General features: G+C 41.0%; 1 protein-coding gene across 1 annotated transcript; it reads left to right on the top strand.

The window, feature by feature from the left end:
* The first annotated feature begins 795 nt into the window (after positions 1-795).
* On the top strand, positions 796-12,997 carry COA7 (cytochrome c oxidase assembly factor 7). Its single transcript, XM_019742891.2, has 3 exons — positions 796-964; positions 3,826-3,966; positions 11,748-12,997. The coding sequence occupies exons 1-3, from the start codon at positions 859-861 to the stop codon at positions 12,194-12,196; spliced, it is 696 nt and encodes a 231-aa protein (XP_019598450.1). The 5' UTR covers positions 796-858; the 3' UTR covers positions 12,197-12,997.
* The last annotated feature ends 716 nt before the right edge of the window (positions 12,998-13,713 follow it).

Genomic DNA, 13,713 nt, shown 5'->3' with positions numbered 1-13,713 from the left:
CCTCTTGTACCTCATTCATTTTTTTATTCAAACAGTATTTACTGCACAACTCTCTCACTTCCTGTGTGACCTTGGACAAGCTATTGTAATGAAAATATAATACCTACCCCACAGTATCACAGTGAGTGTCATAGTGAGAATTATATGAGAATTTATATAGTGCTCTTAGAATGGCATCTGGAACAAAGTTCAGACCTTTTTACTACAACCTCTACAGCTTGTGTTTCAGTCATCATCTCCCACAGCCATCCATTCCTTAGGTCATTCATGTTGGGGGCAAGGGATGGGTCTGGGAAGAGCATAGAGATGAACCAGACTTCTCACTGCACTTGTACAGATTTAGGAGTATTGGTTTGTCCAATTACATCTGGCACATAATCGGTGCTCAAAATGAATAAATAATGAATAAATAAATGTCTTCCTACTAAACTGCAAGCGCAAGGGCAGGGATCATACTTCCTAGCTGTTGAATTACTAGAACCAAGCACTTGGTGAGGCACACAATCGGCGCTTAGGGATTACAGAACTAACGCAAGAATGGACAGATGAAGGGGTAAAAGACAGCAGGCAGAAAACAATTTAAGGCACAAAGCTGGCACAGATAAAATGCTGCAGAAAGACCGCCATCAGTCTTAGGAATGGGCTGACCTGAGGAAGACATTTGACCGCCAAAGACTTGAACAGCGTGAGAACTGAGGGGAAGCCCAGGTTCACCGCGCCGGGCTTTGGAGAAGGAGGCGGGAGAGCGCAGACCTCGGCCGCACGCCCCGCCCAGGCCCCGCCCCTCCCCTGGCTCACGTGACCGTGAAGCCCCAGTGCTGCGCGGCCTGGGTGATCACTGCTGGACGAGCGAGAGCCATGGCGGGCGTGGTGGACTTCCAGGACGAGGAGCAGGTGAAGTCGTTTCTGGAGAACATGGAAGTGGAATGCAACTATCAATGCTACCGCGAGAAGGACCCGGACGGTGAGCGCTGCCGGCGCGGCCTGGGGACACTTGGGTTCATAGGACAGGGGTGGGGGCCGACGGCTCACGTGAGCGACCTCTGAGGAAATCTGGAAGGGGTCACGGGCCGGGGACACGTCGGGACGCGGTCTGTGGGACACTGACAGCCTTGTGTGTGTTGGAGAAGGGCGGGGTGGGATTAATGAGGACTTGTCAGGTTCCCCACGGGAGAATGCTCCGCCAGACTGAGCCTGGAGGCCGGGCCGGGATTGGGCACGTGGGGTAGAGGAACTGGGGATACGTCAATGAACAGATAAAATTCCCTGTCCTCATGGAGCTTACATTTTAGTAGGGGGAATTGGACAATAAACATAAGGACATAAATGAAATAGTGTGTTAGAAAGTAATTGCAATGGGAAAAAGAACTGACTGAGCAGTGTCAGGAGTTCAGGAGGGCAATTTTAAATGGAGTGGTCAGGAGGAATCATTGAGAAAATGGTATTTGAACAAAGCCTTGAAGAAGGTAAGTGAGAGCTATGCCAGGCAGATACCTCAGTTGGTGGTAAGGCATGAATGTGCCCGGTGTGTTCTGGGAAGATTGAGTTGACTTGAGTGTGTGGGTGGATGGTGGTTTTTCAGAAGGGGCCACCCAGAGCAGCCAGTACCTTTGGGGTGGTTTTCTTCTTCCTACTTTACTTTTACAGAGTGGGGAAAAAGGGCACTTGCCCTGCCTTCTAATAGTTTGCAGTCTAGTTTCCAGAACATGATATAACTATCTCTTGATGCTAACCAACTACACAGAGTTGTTCTGGCTTAAAAAGAACCCAGGGTTGTTCTTTGAGGCTGGTCTATGGCCTAAGTTTAGAGACAATTCACAGGAATTGGAGCCACTGAGGAGCAGGATGGTTGGAAAAGATTTCTGGGGCTGGTCAAGAGGAACAGGCAAGTGTTCATTAAATGGAGGAGAGGTTGGGAGAACAAAATGCTGTCTTTTGGAAGGTTGAAGTCAGGATGTAGTCAGAAATAAGATTGAAGAGGGAGCCTGGGCCATAGTACGTCAGGCTGTATTGAAGGCCGGGATAAGTAATTTAGACTATTCTGTAGGCAACAGACAGCCATACATGTTTCTGAGGAGTGAGTTCTTGGTAATATATTCTGGAGAATATACCGAGCAGTGGCATGGAGAAGGATGGGCATATAAGAAGGACTGGCTGCGGCACTTTAGAAGAGGAGCCTATGAGGAGGCCACAGTGTAGTTATGTAGCTACTGGTATAGTAGTGTCCTTCAAAGTCATCATAATCTCTCATCTGGATTACTGAAATAGCCTTCTAACCTGTCTTCTCTGTTTGCATCCTCAGTCCCTTAAAATCTGTTCTTGCCTCATTTATTAGATTTTTAAATAATAAAAATAACACATTTGCTGTTATCAGTGCTGTTATCAGTCTTCCCCTGGTTAAGTATATTTAACTTCCTCCATATTCATCCAGGTGTATACAAACACATATTTTAGAGTAACCTTTTAAAATGCAAATGTAATCCTATCAATTCCCTTTTTAAAACCCTCCAGTGGTTTGCTATTGACTTGGAATACAATCCTAACTCCTTCCTATGTTCTACAAGGCCCTGCGATCTCGTCCTTCCCTTCCTCTCCTCATTTCCTGCCCCTTTCCTCCTCGATCCAGCCACATACCTTATTTATGCCAAGGTTATTCCCTCTTTTAGGCCTTTTTATTTATTGTTCCTTATGCCTGGGACTTTCGGCACCCTTCCCATTTCATTGTCTTTAAATACCTTGTTTATTCTTTTTTTTAAAAAAAAAACACAATATTTTATTTTATTTATTTTTTAAGGAGGGTGCAGCTCACAGTGACCCATGTGGGGATCAAACCTTGGTGTTATTAGCAACCTTGGTGTTATTAGCACCATGCTCTAACCAATTAAGATAACCGGCCACCCCCAATACCTCGTTTATTCTTATTATCCGCATCTCAACTCAGACATCACAGTCCTTAGTGAGGCCCTCCGGGATTGTCCAATCTGTGTGAACCATTCCCCCAACATGCACAACGAACTATCTTATCATCCTGTTTTATTTCAGTCATAACATTTATTACTGTTTGAATATATCTTGTTCACCTATTTACTTATTTATTGTGTTTCTTCCTCTAGAGTGTAATTTTTAGGAGGGCAGGTGACTGTATTCCTAGCATCTGGAGCAGTGTTTGGTACATAGGTGAACACAGATGCTCAAATATTTGTTGAATGAAATGAATGAGAGATGGGTATTATTGGGGATGAAGAAGAAGGGACAGAGGGGAGAGAGATGTTAAGGAAAGGCTCGTTGGGACTAGAGACTGCCAAGGAGAGAAAGTGTATTTCCAGCCCCTTTGGTAGCTGCTGTTTCTACTCTTGTCTTCAGGCTTCACAGTCCTTACCTGGCTGAGGAATAAGATAGACTCACCGAAACAGCCCTGTCTTGCTGCTGCAAAGACTAGCGCATGGGCCTTTTTGGTTTTCTGTGGTTTACTGCTGAACTTCCTGAGAAGTTCCAAAGGTAGCAGAGTTTCAATCCTGGAAGTCCCTGAGTTTGGGGCCTGGCTGACAGGAAGCAGAAGGCCTGGTGAGTGGAAGAGTCAGTGCAAGGACCAAGGTCTCCCCAATCTGTAGATTGCTCAGTCCCTGCCTAACAGCAGACAATGCCCTTTGTAAGAATGGCTGAACACCACCTGCATTCTTTGTGCTAAGGTTCCCCTGTCGTAGCTCAGGAGGACAGAGGCTGGTCCTAAATGAAAGACACCTTGTGGCCTGCCACACCTGAATCCTCCCCACTCCTGAGCAGCAGCCCCAGACATGAAGAACAGTTCTCGCCCTCTTCTCACAGGTTGTTATCGGCTGGTGGACTATTTGGAAGGGATCCAGAAGAATTTTGATGAGGCTGCCAAGGTGTTGAAGTTCAACTGTGAAGACAACAAACACAGTGATAGCTGCTACAAACTGGGGGCCTATTATGTGACTGGAAAAGGTAAGGAAGGGCCTGTTTTCTTTGGTCTTTGTCATTAATAGTAGTGCTGGCACCACACCCTGAGCCTTTTATTGAGCCCTCTGCAGAAGGGTCCTCATAGGCATTGGGCAAGCACACTGTAGGAAGATTTGGAGACAAGTTCAGCAGAGTGACAAAGGAAATGGCACAGACTTTCAAGTTAGGCAGACCTTAGGGAATATTATTTGTAAGTAGTAGGACCTTGAGCCAGTCACTTTAATTCTATGTCACGGTTATCACCTGTAAAATGGAGAGAAAAATAGCACTTGCTTCACAGGGTTGTTGTGAGAATTAAATAGGATAATGTAGGTAAAGACATTAGCATGTGCCTGGCCCAGAGGAAGGATCAATAATGATTAATTCCCTTCCATCTATCTTTTCTCCTCTTGCCCTAAATGTAGTTATCACTGGAGTAGTGTTTAAGTTACCTATTGCTAAATAGCAAATTATCCCAACAAACTTATTTCCCCCCCGCCCCTTTCTTCTGCCTCCCCCACCCCAGCTCTGGTTCAAGCTGTTGTTTCTCAGTCTGGTTATGTAGGACACAGCTCTCTCCCCCATGCTGGTATTATGAGTCTTGCGGGCAGCGCCCCCGCCCCGTGAGGCAGTCGGTCACCAACCTCCGGCAGGGTGCAGCTCACTGGCCCATGTGGGAATTGAACTGGCGACCCCGGCATTAGGAGCACAGTGCTCCAACCACCTGAGCCACCGGGCCAGCCCCTCCAACAAACTTGTTATTTCACATACTTTCTGAGGCATAGTTGTGTTTCTCAGGGTCTCTCATAAGGTTGCAGTCGAAACATTAGCCATGGAGCTAGGGCTGCAGACATTTGAGGGCTTGACTGAAGTAGGAGTTTCCGATTCTAAGATGGCTCACTCATGTGGCTGTTGGTAAAGCCGTCTGTTCCTTGTCATCTGTTATCAGGAAACTTCAGTTCCTTGTGACATGGATCTCTCCATGGGCTACTTGTGTATCCTTATGCCATGGCACCTGTCCTTCTCCAGAGTGAGTGATCCGAGAGAGAACAAGATGGAATCCTCGGTGTCTTTTATGACCTACCCTTGGACATCAGACATTTTTCATTTCCATCACAATTCTATTTATTAGAAGTGAGTCAGTAAGTATAGTCCACACTAGGGGGAGAGAACTAAAGAACCTCTAGAAGGCAGGAATATCAAATAATTTACAAAATTCTTTTTAAAACCACCACAAATAGGATTATGACCTTTCACAGGCGGCTATTTTTTTTTTTCCTCACTAGATGATGCGTTTTTTGAGGATGTTGTGATTCATTCATCCCTTGTACCCAGGGCCCAGCCAAGCCTGGTTAGAAAGATGTTCACTGAAAGTTTGATGAAGAAAATGTCTTTTTTATTCTCTGGAGCTATGAGGATTATTTCTGCTTTCACGTGGGACATTGGGGGGCTGTGGTAGTCTTGTTTTGATGAAAAGTTTAGCATCAACTGGAATATCAGTTTCCCTTACAGGAACAGAGGGGCATTTCTTTGATCTAATAATTCTCCTAGTATCCTGGCCTAAGGAAATAACTGAAAATGCAAATAAAGATTATGGGCAAAGATACTCACCCCAGCATTATTTATCTGGCAAATTTTTCATTAATTTATAATTTAAAAGCAGCATGTAACTGCGTTATATTAATTATATTTTTAAAAGCCTGTGTGCCAACAGTAGTAGCTTAGTTAAATAAATAATGTTACTTCAGTTAAATGGAATGTTATTTAGCCCATTAAAAAATAATGTTTCTGAATAATTTTTATTGCTATGGGAAAGCTTATGATATAATATTCAGTGAAGAAAGCAGAATTCAAAATTATATATGGTGTGAACTCAGCTTGTACAGTGTGCAGAAACAAAAATGTTCCCAGCTCTTGTCTCTGGATTTGTCACTTCATAAAGTTTTGGGTTCCTTTTGTCTTCATACCATATTTTACTATATTTTCCACAAAGACTTTGAGTTCCTTATTGAATTAGGGAAAACAAAAGAGGCTATGAAATTATTTTCCCTTCTTTTATACAAACTTATGTGATTAATGATTGTGCCCTGAGACTTTTTTATTTTGTTTAAGTGCTCCTTTGTTGAGCAGACTTTTAGTATTTACTATCTACAGTGAAACAGAATTCGATGAGGACCAGTGAGGGGGAAGAAATGTTTATACTAATACCTGTTACACTTGGGAGAGCTCAATAAGCATCTTCAGAGAGAGACATGTAACGTACTGTGGGGGGTTCAGTGCTGGGAGAGCATCATCATTAGGACGTGCTGCCGTAAAGGAGGCGACATTGAAACTGGGACAGAGCAGATTTTGTCTGGAGGTGGAATAGAGTTATGTCCCAGGCAGAAAGAAGGTGAGCAGGTGTGATAAAACACAATGTTTTGAGAACAATAATTCTCTGTTAAACTGATGTTCTTAAATAAATCTCTCCAGGTGTTCAAACCAAAGTGGTCACAGAAACTCCCATTAGTAGATTTTTGCTACTCAAGCTCTTTGGATTGCTGTTTAGCACTGCCATGTTGGGCCCTGCCATGTCTAAAGCAAATACTGTTGGCTCCCCATGCCTAGTTCTGAGCCAAAGGATTTTATAGTCTTCTGGTTTTGCCCTCTGTTCCTAAAAACACATGCAGTGTCCTTTCTTGACAGACTAGTTAATAACTCCTTTTATCAAGGATAACTTGGAGCAAGCGAAAGAGTGGGAAGCCAAAGAATACACCTTTAGTCCTGAGCACTAACTGAGCCCTGCTTTGTTAAATTGTAAAACATTCTATCAATGTGAACAGGTCTGGTTTGTATTGGTTGCTGCAGAAGCTACTTTGGATTGCACACTTAGAGTGACCCAAGGAATGTTTTGGCTAGATGTTTTTATCTGTGAAGCAATCTAAATGTCCTATGAAAGGAAGTGGAAAGTAACTCTTATACAGATCTTTTTGATGAAATATTATCCAGCCAATGAAACAGATAATAAGTAGCGTTCTAATGGGGAGTGAAAAAGGTTCATGATTACAACTTAAAAACAAGACTCAAAAGGATCAGGCTGACTCACCTGTAAATTAGCTACCTGCCCAGGATAAAACTGAACAGTCTTTAAAGGAAATCAACAAAATCCAAACTGTACAAAGTATCATCGTTCACAATCTCTAGCATAAAATAAGAAACTACTAAGCAGTAAAAAAACAGTCAATAGAAAAAGACCCCGATGTGACAGATGTTGGAATTAATAGTCAAAAGTTTTAAGGGGGATCAAATATATATGGTGATGGAAGGAGAACTGACTCTGGGTGGTGAACACACAATGGGATTTATAGATGATGTAACACAGAATTGTACACCTGAAATCTATGTAATTTTACTAACAATTGTCACCCCAATAAATTTAAAAAAAAAAAAAGGGATATATCTGGTGCCTTTACCATTGACAAAAAATAATTGTAAAGATTCAGTAATAAAATATGTTAAAATTTAAAAAAAAATAGTCAGAAGTTTAAAAACAGATATAATAAATATGTTTAAGGGTTTAAATAAAAGATGGACATAAAGAGTGAACAGCTAGGAAATCTCATTAGAGAAGCTGAAACTATTGAAAAGAAGTAAATGAAATCCTACAATTGAAAAACATAATAATATTTGAAATGAAAAGTTTGGGCGGCTGGTGAGCTCAGTTGGTTAGAGCGCGGTGCTGATAATACCAGGATTGCCGGTTTGATCCCTGCATGGGCCACTGTGAGCTGCGCCCTCCTTAAAAAAAAAAAAAAAAAAAAAGAGGATCTAAATATATAATGAAAAGTTCACTGGTCAGGCTTGACAGCAAGTTAGATACTTCAAAAGAAAGTAATCAGTGAATTTGAAAGATCAATTACTTAAAGATAGGATTATTGACATTCTCTAAACCGAAGCACTAAGAAAAAGGACAGAGCCTCAACCTGTGGGGTTCGATATCCATCACTCTAGCATACGTGTATTGGAGTCCCAGAAAGAGAAGAGATTGGGGCCGCAAAAATATTTAAAGAAATAACAGCAGAAAAATTTCCAAATTTGATGACAAATATCAGTCCACAGATCCATGAAGCTCACTCAATCCAAGCAGGATAACCAATGAAGACCACACCTAGACACTTATTACCAATTTGCTGAAAACCAAAGACAAAGAAAAAAATCATAAAAAGTCAGAGAAAATGACATTGAAGGGAACAACGGTGAGAAAACAACCACTGATTTCCCGCCAGAAACTATGTAAGCCAGAAGACAAAAGAACATCTTTTAAATGCTGAAAGAAAAAAGTCAAATTTGAATTCTACTTTAGCAAAAATATCTTTAAAAATGAAGATGAAATAAATTCATTTTTAGGTAAACAAAACCTGAGAGAATGTTACTAGCAGACCTATAATACAAGAAATAAAATTGTTTGGGTTGATAGAAAATGGTAACAGATGGAAACTAGGATCCATACAAAAGAATAAAGCACATTAGAATATGTGTGTAACTGTAAGACATTTTCCTCATTTCTTAATGTATTTAAAAGTCCGTTTAAAGCAAAAATAATAGCAGTGTATTGTGAGGCTTATATATAGAGAAGTAAAACAAAAAGTAATATACATGGAAGTAAAACATGACAGCAATAGTACAAAGGATGGGAATGTGGTAAATTAAAGTGTACTGTTGTAAGATTCTTAACATATATGTGAAGTGGTATAATATTTAATTCATGGCAGATTGTGATAAGTTAAGAATATATATTATAATCACTAAATAAACCACTGGAAAAAGAAATATAACTAAAAAGCCAATGATGAGAATGAAATGGACTTAGAAATATGCAATTTAAAACGCAAAAGAAGAAAGGAGCAAAGAACAGTTGGGACAAGTGGGAAACAAGATTGTAGTCTTAAACCCAATGTATCAATAATTGCATTAAATGTAAGTAAACAGGTAAAAGGCAGAGAATGTCAGGCTGGATATAAAAGAAAGACCTAGCAATGTACTATTTAAATATAAAGGTGAGAGGAATACATTCTCAAAATTGAAAGAACTCAGGGACATAGAATCTATGAGCTTTTCTTTTTTCTTATTTTTTTGAATTAGTTTCAGGTGTACAAAACAATGTAATAGTTAGACATTTATACCCCTCACAAAGTGATAACCCCCCTCCCCCAATCTACTACTCCTCTGACATCATATATAGCTGTTACAGTTCCACTGACTCTATTCCTTACGCTGTACTCCACATCCTGTGAGATATATATATATATATAATAGTTGACATTCATTATTATTCAGCTTCAGCTTCGGGTGTACACTGCAGTATTCAGGCATCTACACTGTCCATGAAGTGGTCTCCCTAATAAGACAAGTGCCCATCGGATACCCTATAAAATCTTTACAACATTATTGATTATATTCCCCAAACTGTCTTTCGTATCCCCGTGGCAATCCTGTGGTTACCGACTGAGCTTTCTAATCCTCTCACCTTCTCCCTCATCCCCACCCCCCACCTATCTAGCAACCCTCAGTTTTTCCTCTATATCTGCGACTGTTTCTGATAGTTTGTTCATTTATTCAGCTCTTTAGATTCCACATATAAGTGAGATATATGGTATTTGTCTTTCTCCATCTGACTTATTTCACTTAGCATAATGTTCTCTAGGTCCATCCATATCATTGCAAATGGTAAGATTTCATTCTTCTTTATGGCTGAGTAATACTCCATTGTATAAATGTACCACAGTTTCTTAATCCAGTCATCTACCAGTGGGCATTTCGGTTGTTTCCATGTCCTGGTTATTGTGAATAGCGCTGCAATAAACATAGGGGTGCATAAATTTTTTCGAATTAGTGTTTTGATATCTCTGGATAGATACCTGAGAGTGGAATTGCTGGGTCATGAGGTAGTTCCATTTCCAGTTTTTTGAGATACCTCCATCTATGCGCTTTTCTAGAAAAACCTATCTGATAACCAATAAAGAAATGAATCAAGAGGAATAATTCAGGAATGGAGACACTCTTATGGAAAGACCAGTGGTGAGCAGAATCCATTTAGAATGAATATGGGACTAAGTAGGTTTACCAAATAGAACGTAAATAATATAAACCTTTATGACATGTAAACACTGTGCATTTGCTGAGTACTTATTATCTTCCATGCTCTTTGTAAGAATGCATTTAAGCTTCCAACATATGAAGTAATTCAGGAATGTTATCCTTATTTTACGCATGAGGAAGACTGAGGCTTGTTGATGTTAAATAACATGTTAAGGTCACACAGCTGACAACTAATGGAGCTGGGACGGGAGCCTAAGTTTTCTGGCTACAGAGCCTGAGCTTCATTAACTACTGTGCTCTTTCCCTAAGTTGCAGTAACATAACCTCCCAAAAGTACGAGGTGGGAGAGGAGAGATGGAAGTGTGAGATGCCAGTATCCTCACATTTTCTCGTTGTGAGTCAATACTGTCAGAAATTTAGTTGAGAAATAAAAACAATGACTCTCACCTTTTAATATTTTTAATAATATCTTTGTAACTCTAGGGGCCCATTTAGGAAATTTCTCTAGTGAAGAAATATTCGTTTGAAGTTCATCAGCTTCTTCAGTTTCATTTCAGTTTGGGTTTCTTTCCATAAATTCAAGTAAAATCAAAGTTAGTTTTTAACTTTACAAATAGTATGTGCAATCCAGTTTTTCAAAGTACTTCTGTCTTGCTGTCGATTCAGCCAGCCAGTATTTAATCTGAACACCTACTACAAAGGTGACTGGAATGGTGTTCTCTGAATGAGAGCGATGGTTATTTCTAGGTGGTGTATTTGGGATGATTTCTTTCTTTAAAAAATAATGTTAAGAGGTAGTTAAAATGTTTATATTTTTTGAGAATGGGTGATGGTACATGGGGATTTGAAATTTTCCATTAAAAAAAACGAACTAAAGAAAAAAAGTGAGTCCTGCAACTATCTCTGCTTAAAATGACCTATTAGCAGTTTCCCATTTACTGCTCCTAGGATTAAGTACAGGATCCTTAATAAGATCCACCAGACCCTGCGTGATCTGATGCCTGCCTGCCTCCCCCAGCCTCCCTTCCCCAGTGATTTCTATGTTCTAGCCACATGGGCTCCTTTTTGTGTCTTATTCCTGCTACCTGGAACAGTTTTGCCTGGAACAACCCATATTTTCTTTTCCTTCTTTTTTCCATTATTTCACAACTCAAATGTCACTTCTTTGGGGAAGCTTTCCTTGACCTCACCCCCTCGTCTAGGACACCCCATTGTCTATGATGCATTCTCATAGCACCCTGTACTTTTCCTCCATACACTTGTCACACTTACACATTTATTTGTGTAGTTGTTTAATGTCTCTCTTAGACCATAAGATCCACAGGCAGGGACAGTGTCTGTTCCCCAGAACTTAACACGGTAGTTGGCAAATAATATACATTCAGTATATATTTAAATTAACAAACATTTAACAAAGTTCTAAGAAGATGCCATGTTCTCTCTGTAACCCCATAAAGTAGCTATTATTATCATTTCTACTTTTTGCTTCCTTTACCTGTTTGGGCTGCCTCATAAGATCTCCTCTGAACAAGATTCCACGGCTAAAAACCCTGGAAGGTAGTGCACTGTACCAAGTCACCTTCCTTTCATGCTGCCTTAGCTCAAGGTATATGAACTTTATTTAGGAATTGTTCCCTAACTTTGGCTTGAGACATTCAGGTTTTCACCTGGCTTGGGTTTACTTTTTTCTTCCCTTTCCTTCCTCTCAGGTGGACTGACCCGGGACCTGAAAGCTGCCTCCAGCTGCTTTCTGATGGCATGTGAGAAGCCTGGAAAGAAGTCTGTGGAGGCATGTCACAATGTTGGTCTCCTGGCACATGATGGACAGGTCAACGACGATGGCCAGCCTGATCTAGGGAAGGCCAGAGACTATTACACAAGGGCCTGCGACGGCAGCTATGCCTCTAGCTGCTTCAACCTCAGTGCCATGTTCCTGCAGGGTGCCCCTGGCTTTCCCAAGGACATGGGCCTGGCATGCAAATACTCGATGAAAGCCTGTGACCTGGGCCATGTCTGGGCCTGTGCCAACGCTAGCCGCATGTACAAGATGGGGGATGGTGTCGATAAGGATGAAGCCAAGGCCGAGGTGCTAAAAAATCGGGCCCTGCAGCTGCACAAAGAGCAGCAGAAAAATGTCCAGCCTTTAATGTTTGGGTAGTGTGACCCACCCTCGTGGGCAACAGCTTGAGGCTGGCACCTCCTATTTCTGATGCAGCCTTTGGAGGCCGAGCTGCTGGAGCAGGAAGACTTGGGACTTAATGTCAGTAGCTCTGGTTACGTAGACCCATTGCCCCAGAGTGTCACCTACTGGATGTAGCCTGAAGTGTTGATTTATTCCTTTAACTGGTATGTTCTGTGAAGATACATTAATGGGGTCTTGGTTCTCAGACTCTTGTACCTCTGTGATAAACAGTGATCTAGAGAGACATAGAGATGTTGAGGACTGGGGAGGAGAGACAAAGAGCAGGAATTTGGAAAACCTAGCAGCCACAGAGCCTGAAGGAATCAGACATTATATTATCATCATGATTATTTTAGTTAGGAGGGCTTGAAAATCAGAAAGTGTCTTGATCTACATAATAGAGGGCTTAAGGATCTAAGAACGAAATAGTCACGACTGCCACCCTCTGACTTATGTAATCATTGGTGTGGGCTCCCTTTTTGCCTTTAGAGTCACATTTTTCAATGTATTTCATAGAGATTGGGAAGGGTAAAGGTCGTTATGGTTCAGGGTAGCTAAAGAGGATGAAATATAAGCCCTTTAGTGGAGACATTCAGAGTTAAAATTAGCACCCCCAGTCCACTCACCTGGTACTGCTTATCACGCACAGGAAACAGACTATTCCCAAGGCAACTTCAGGTAGGGATTTATAAGCAGTATGTTTTGTGACACATTTTGTCCCTCAGAACTGAAACTTTTTAACTGTCCATGTGAATAAACTATTTTGATTGATTAGTAGTTTTGTTATTAGTGTTCTCTCCAGATTTCCTGACTGGGGTAAAGATTATGTTCTTTGGTGCGGTTGTGCCTTTTCTTTTAGGAACGTATGCTTTTTTTCTATTATCTTCCTAACTTGTCACTAGGGGGCAAGCTTGTCATTTTCCTGCTGATCACAGGACCATTATTTCTGTCACCACCTACAGTTTGGGCTTCCACTTTTGCAGCTGTTCTAGAAGAGTTGCTTGCTGTGTGGATGAAGGTTTGTAAGCATAGCCTGCCAGCTTCTCAAGTTGATAGAGGAGAGGGACTTTCCCAAGAACAGAGAAGTTTCAAAAAGTGACTTTATTTAAAAAATGTAAAGTAGCTTTTGCTGTATTTCAAATAAACTCTGTAGGCCAAGAAGCATATGAAAAGATACTCAACATCACTAGTCATTAGGGAAAGGTAAATCAAAACCACAATGAGATAATTACCTTACACCTTTCAGGATGGCTGTTAACCAAAAAAAAAAAGTGTTGGAGAGAATATGGAGAAACAAAGCCTTATTCATTATTGGTGGGTATGTGAAATGGTGCGCCACTATGAAAAACAATATGGTGGTTCCTCAAAAAATTAAATATAGAATTACGATATGATCCAGCAATTCCACTTCTGAGTACATAGTCAAGAGAATGTGTAGGGGTCTCAAAGAAAAACTTGTACACCCATGTTCATAGCAGCAATCACAATAGCCA

Source organism: Rhinolophus sinicus, linkage group LG06, assembly GCF_036562045.2.
Source record: "Rhinolophus sinicus isolate RSC01 linkage group LG06, ASM3656204v1, whole genome shotgun sequence".
Lineage (NCBI taxonomy): Eukaryota > Metazoa > Chordata > Mammalia > Chiroptera > Rhinolophidae > Rhinolophus > Rhinolophus sinicus.
The sequence above is the reverse complement of the archived record's forward strand: the minus strand, read 5'-3'. Positions and strand labels throughout refer to the sequence as shown.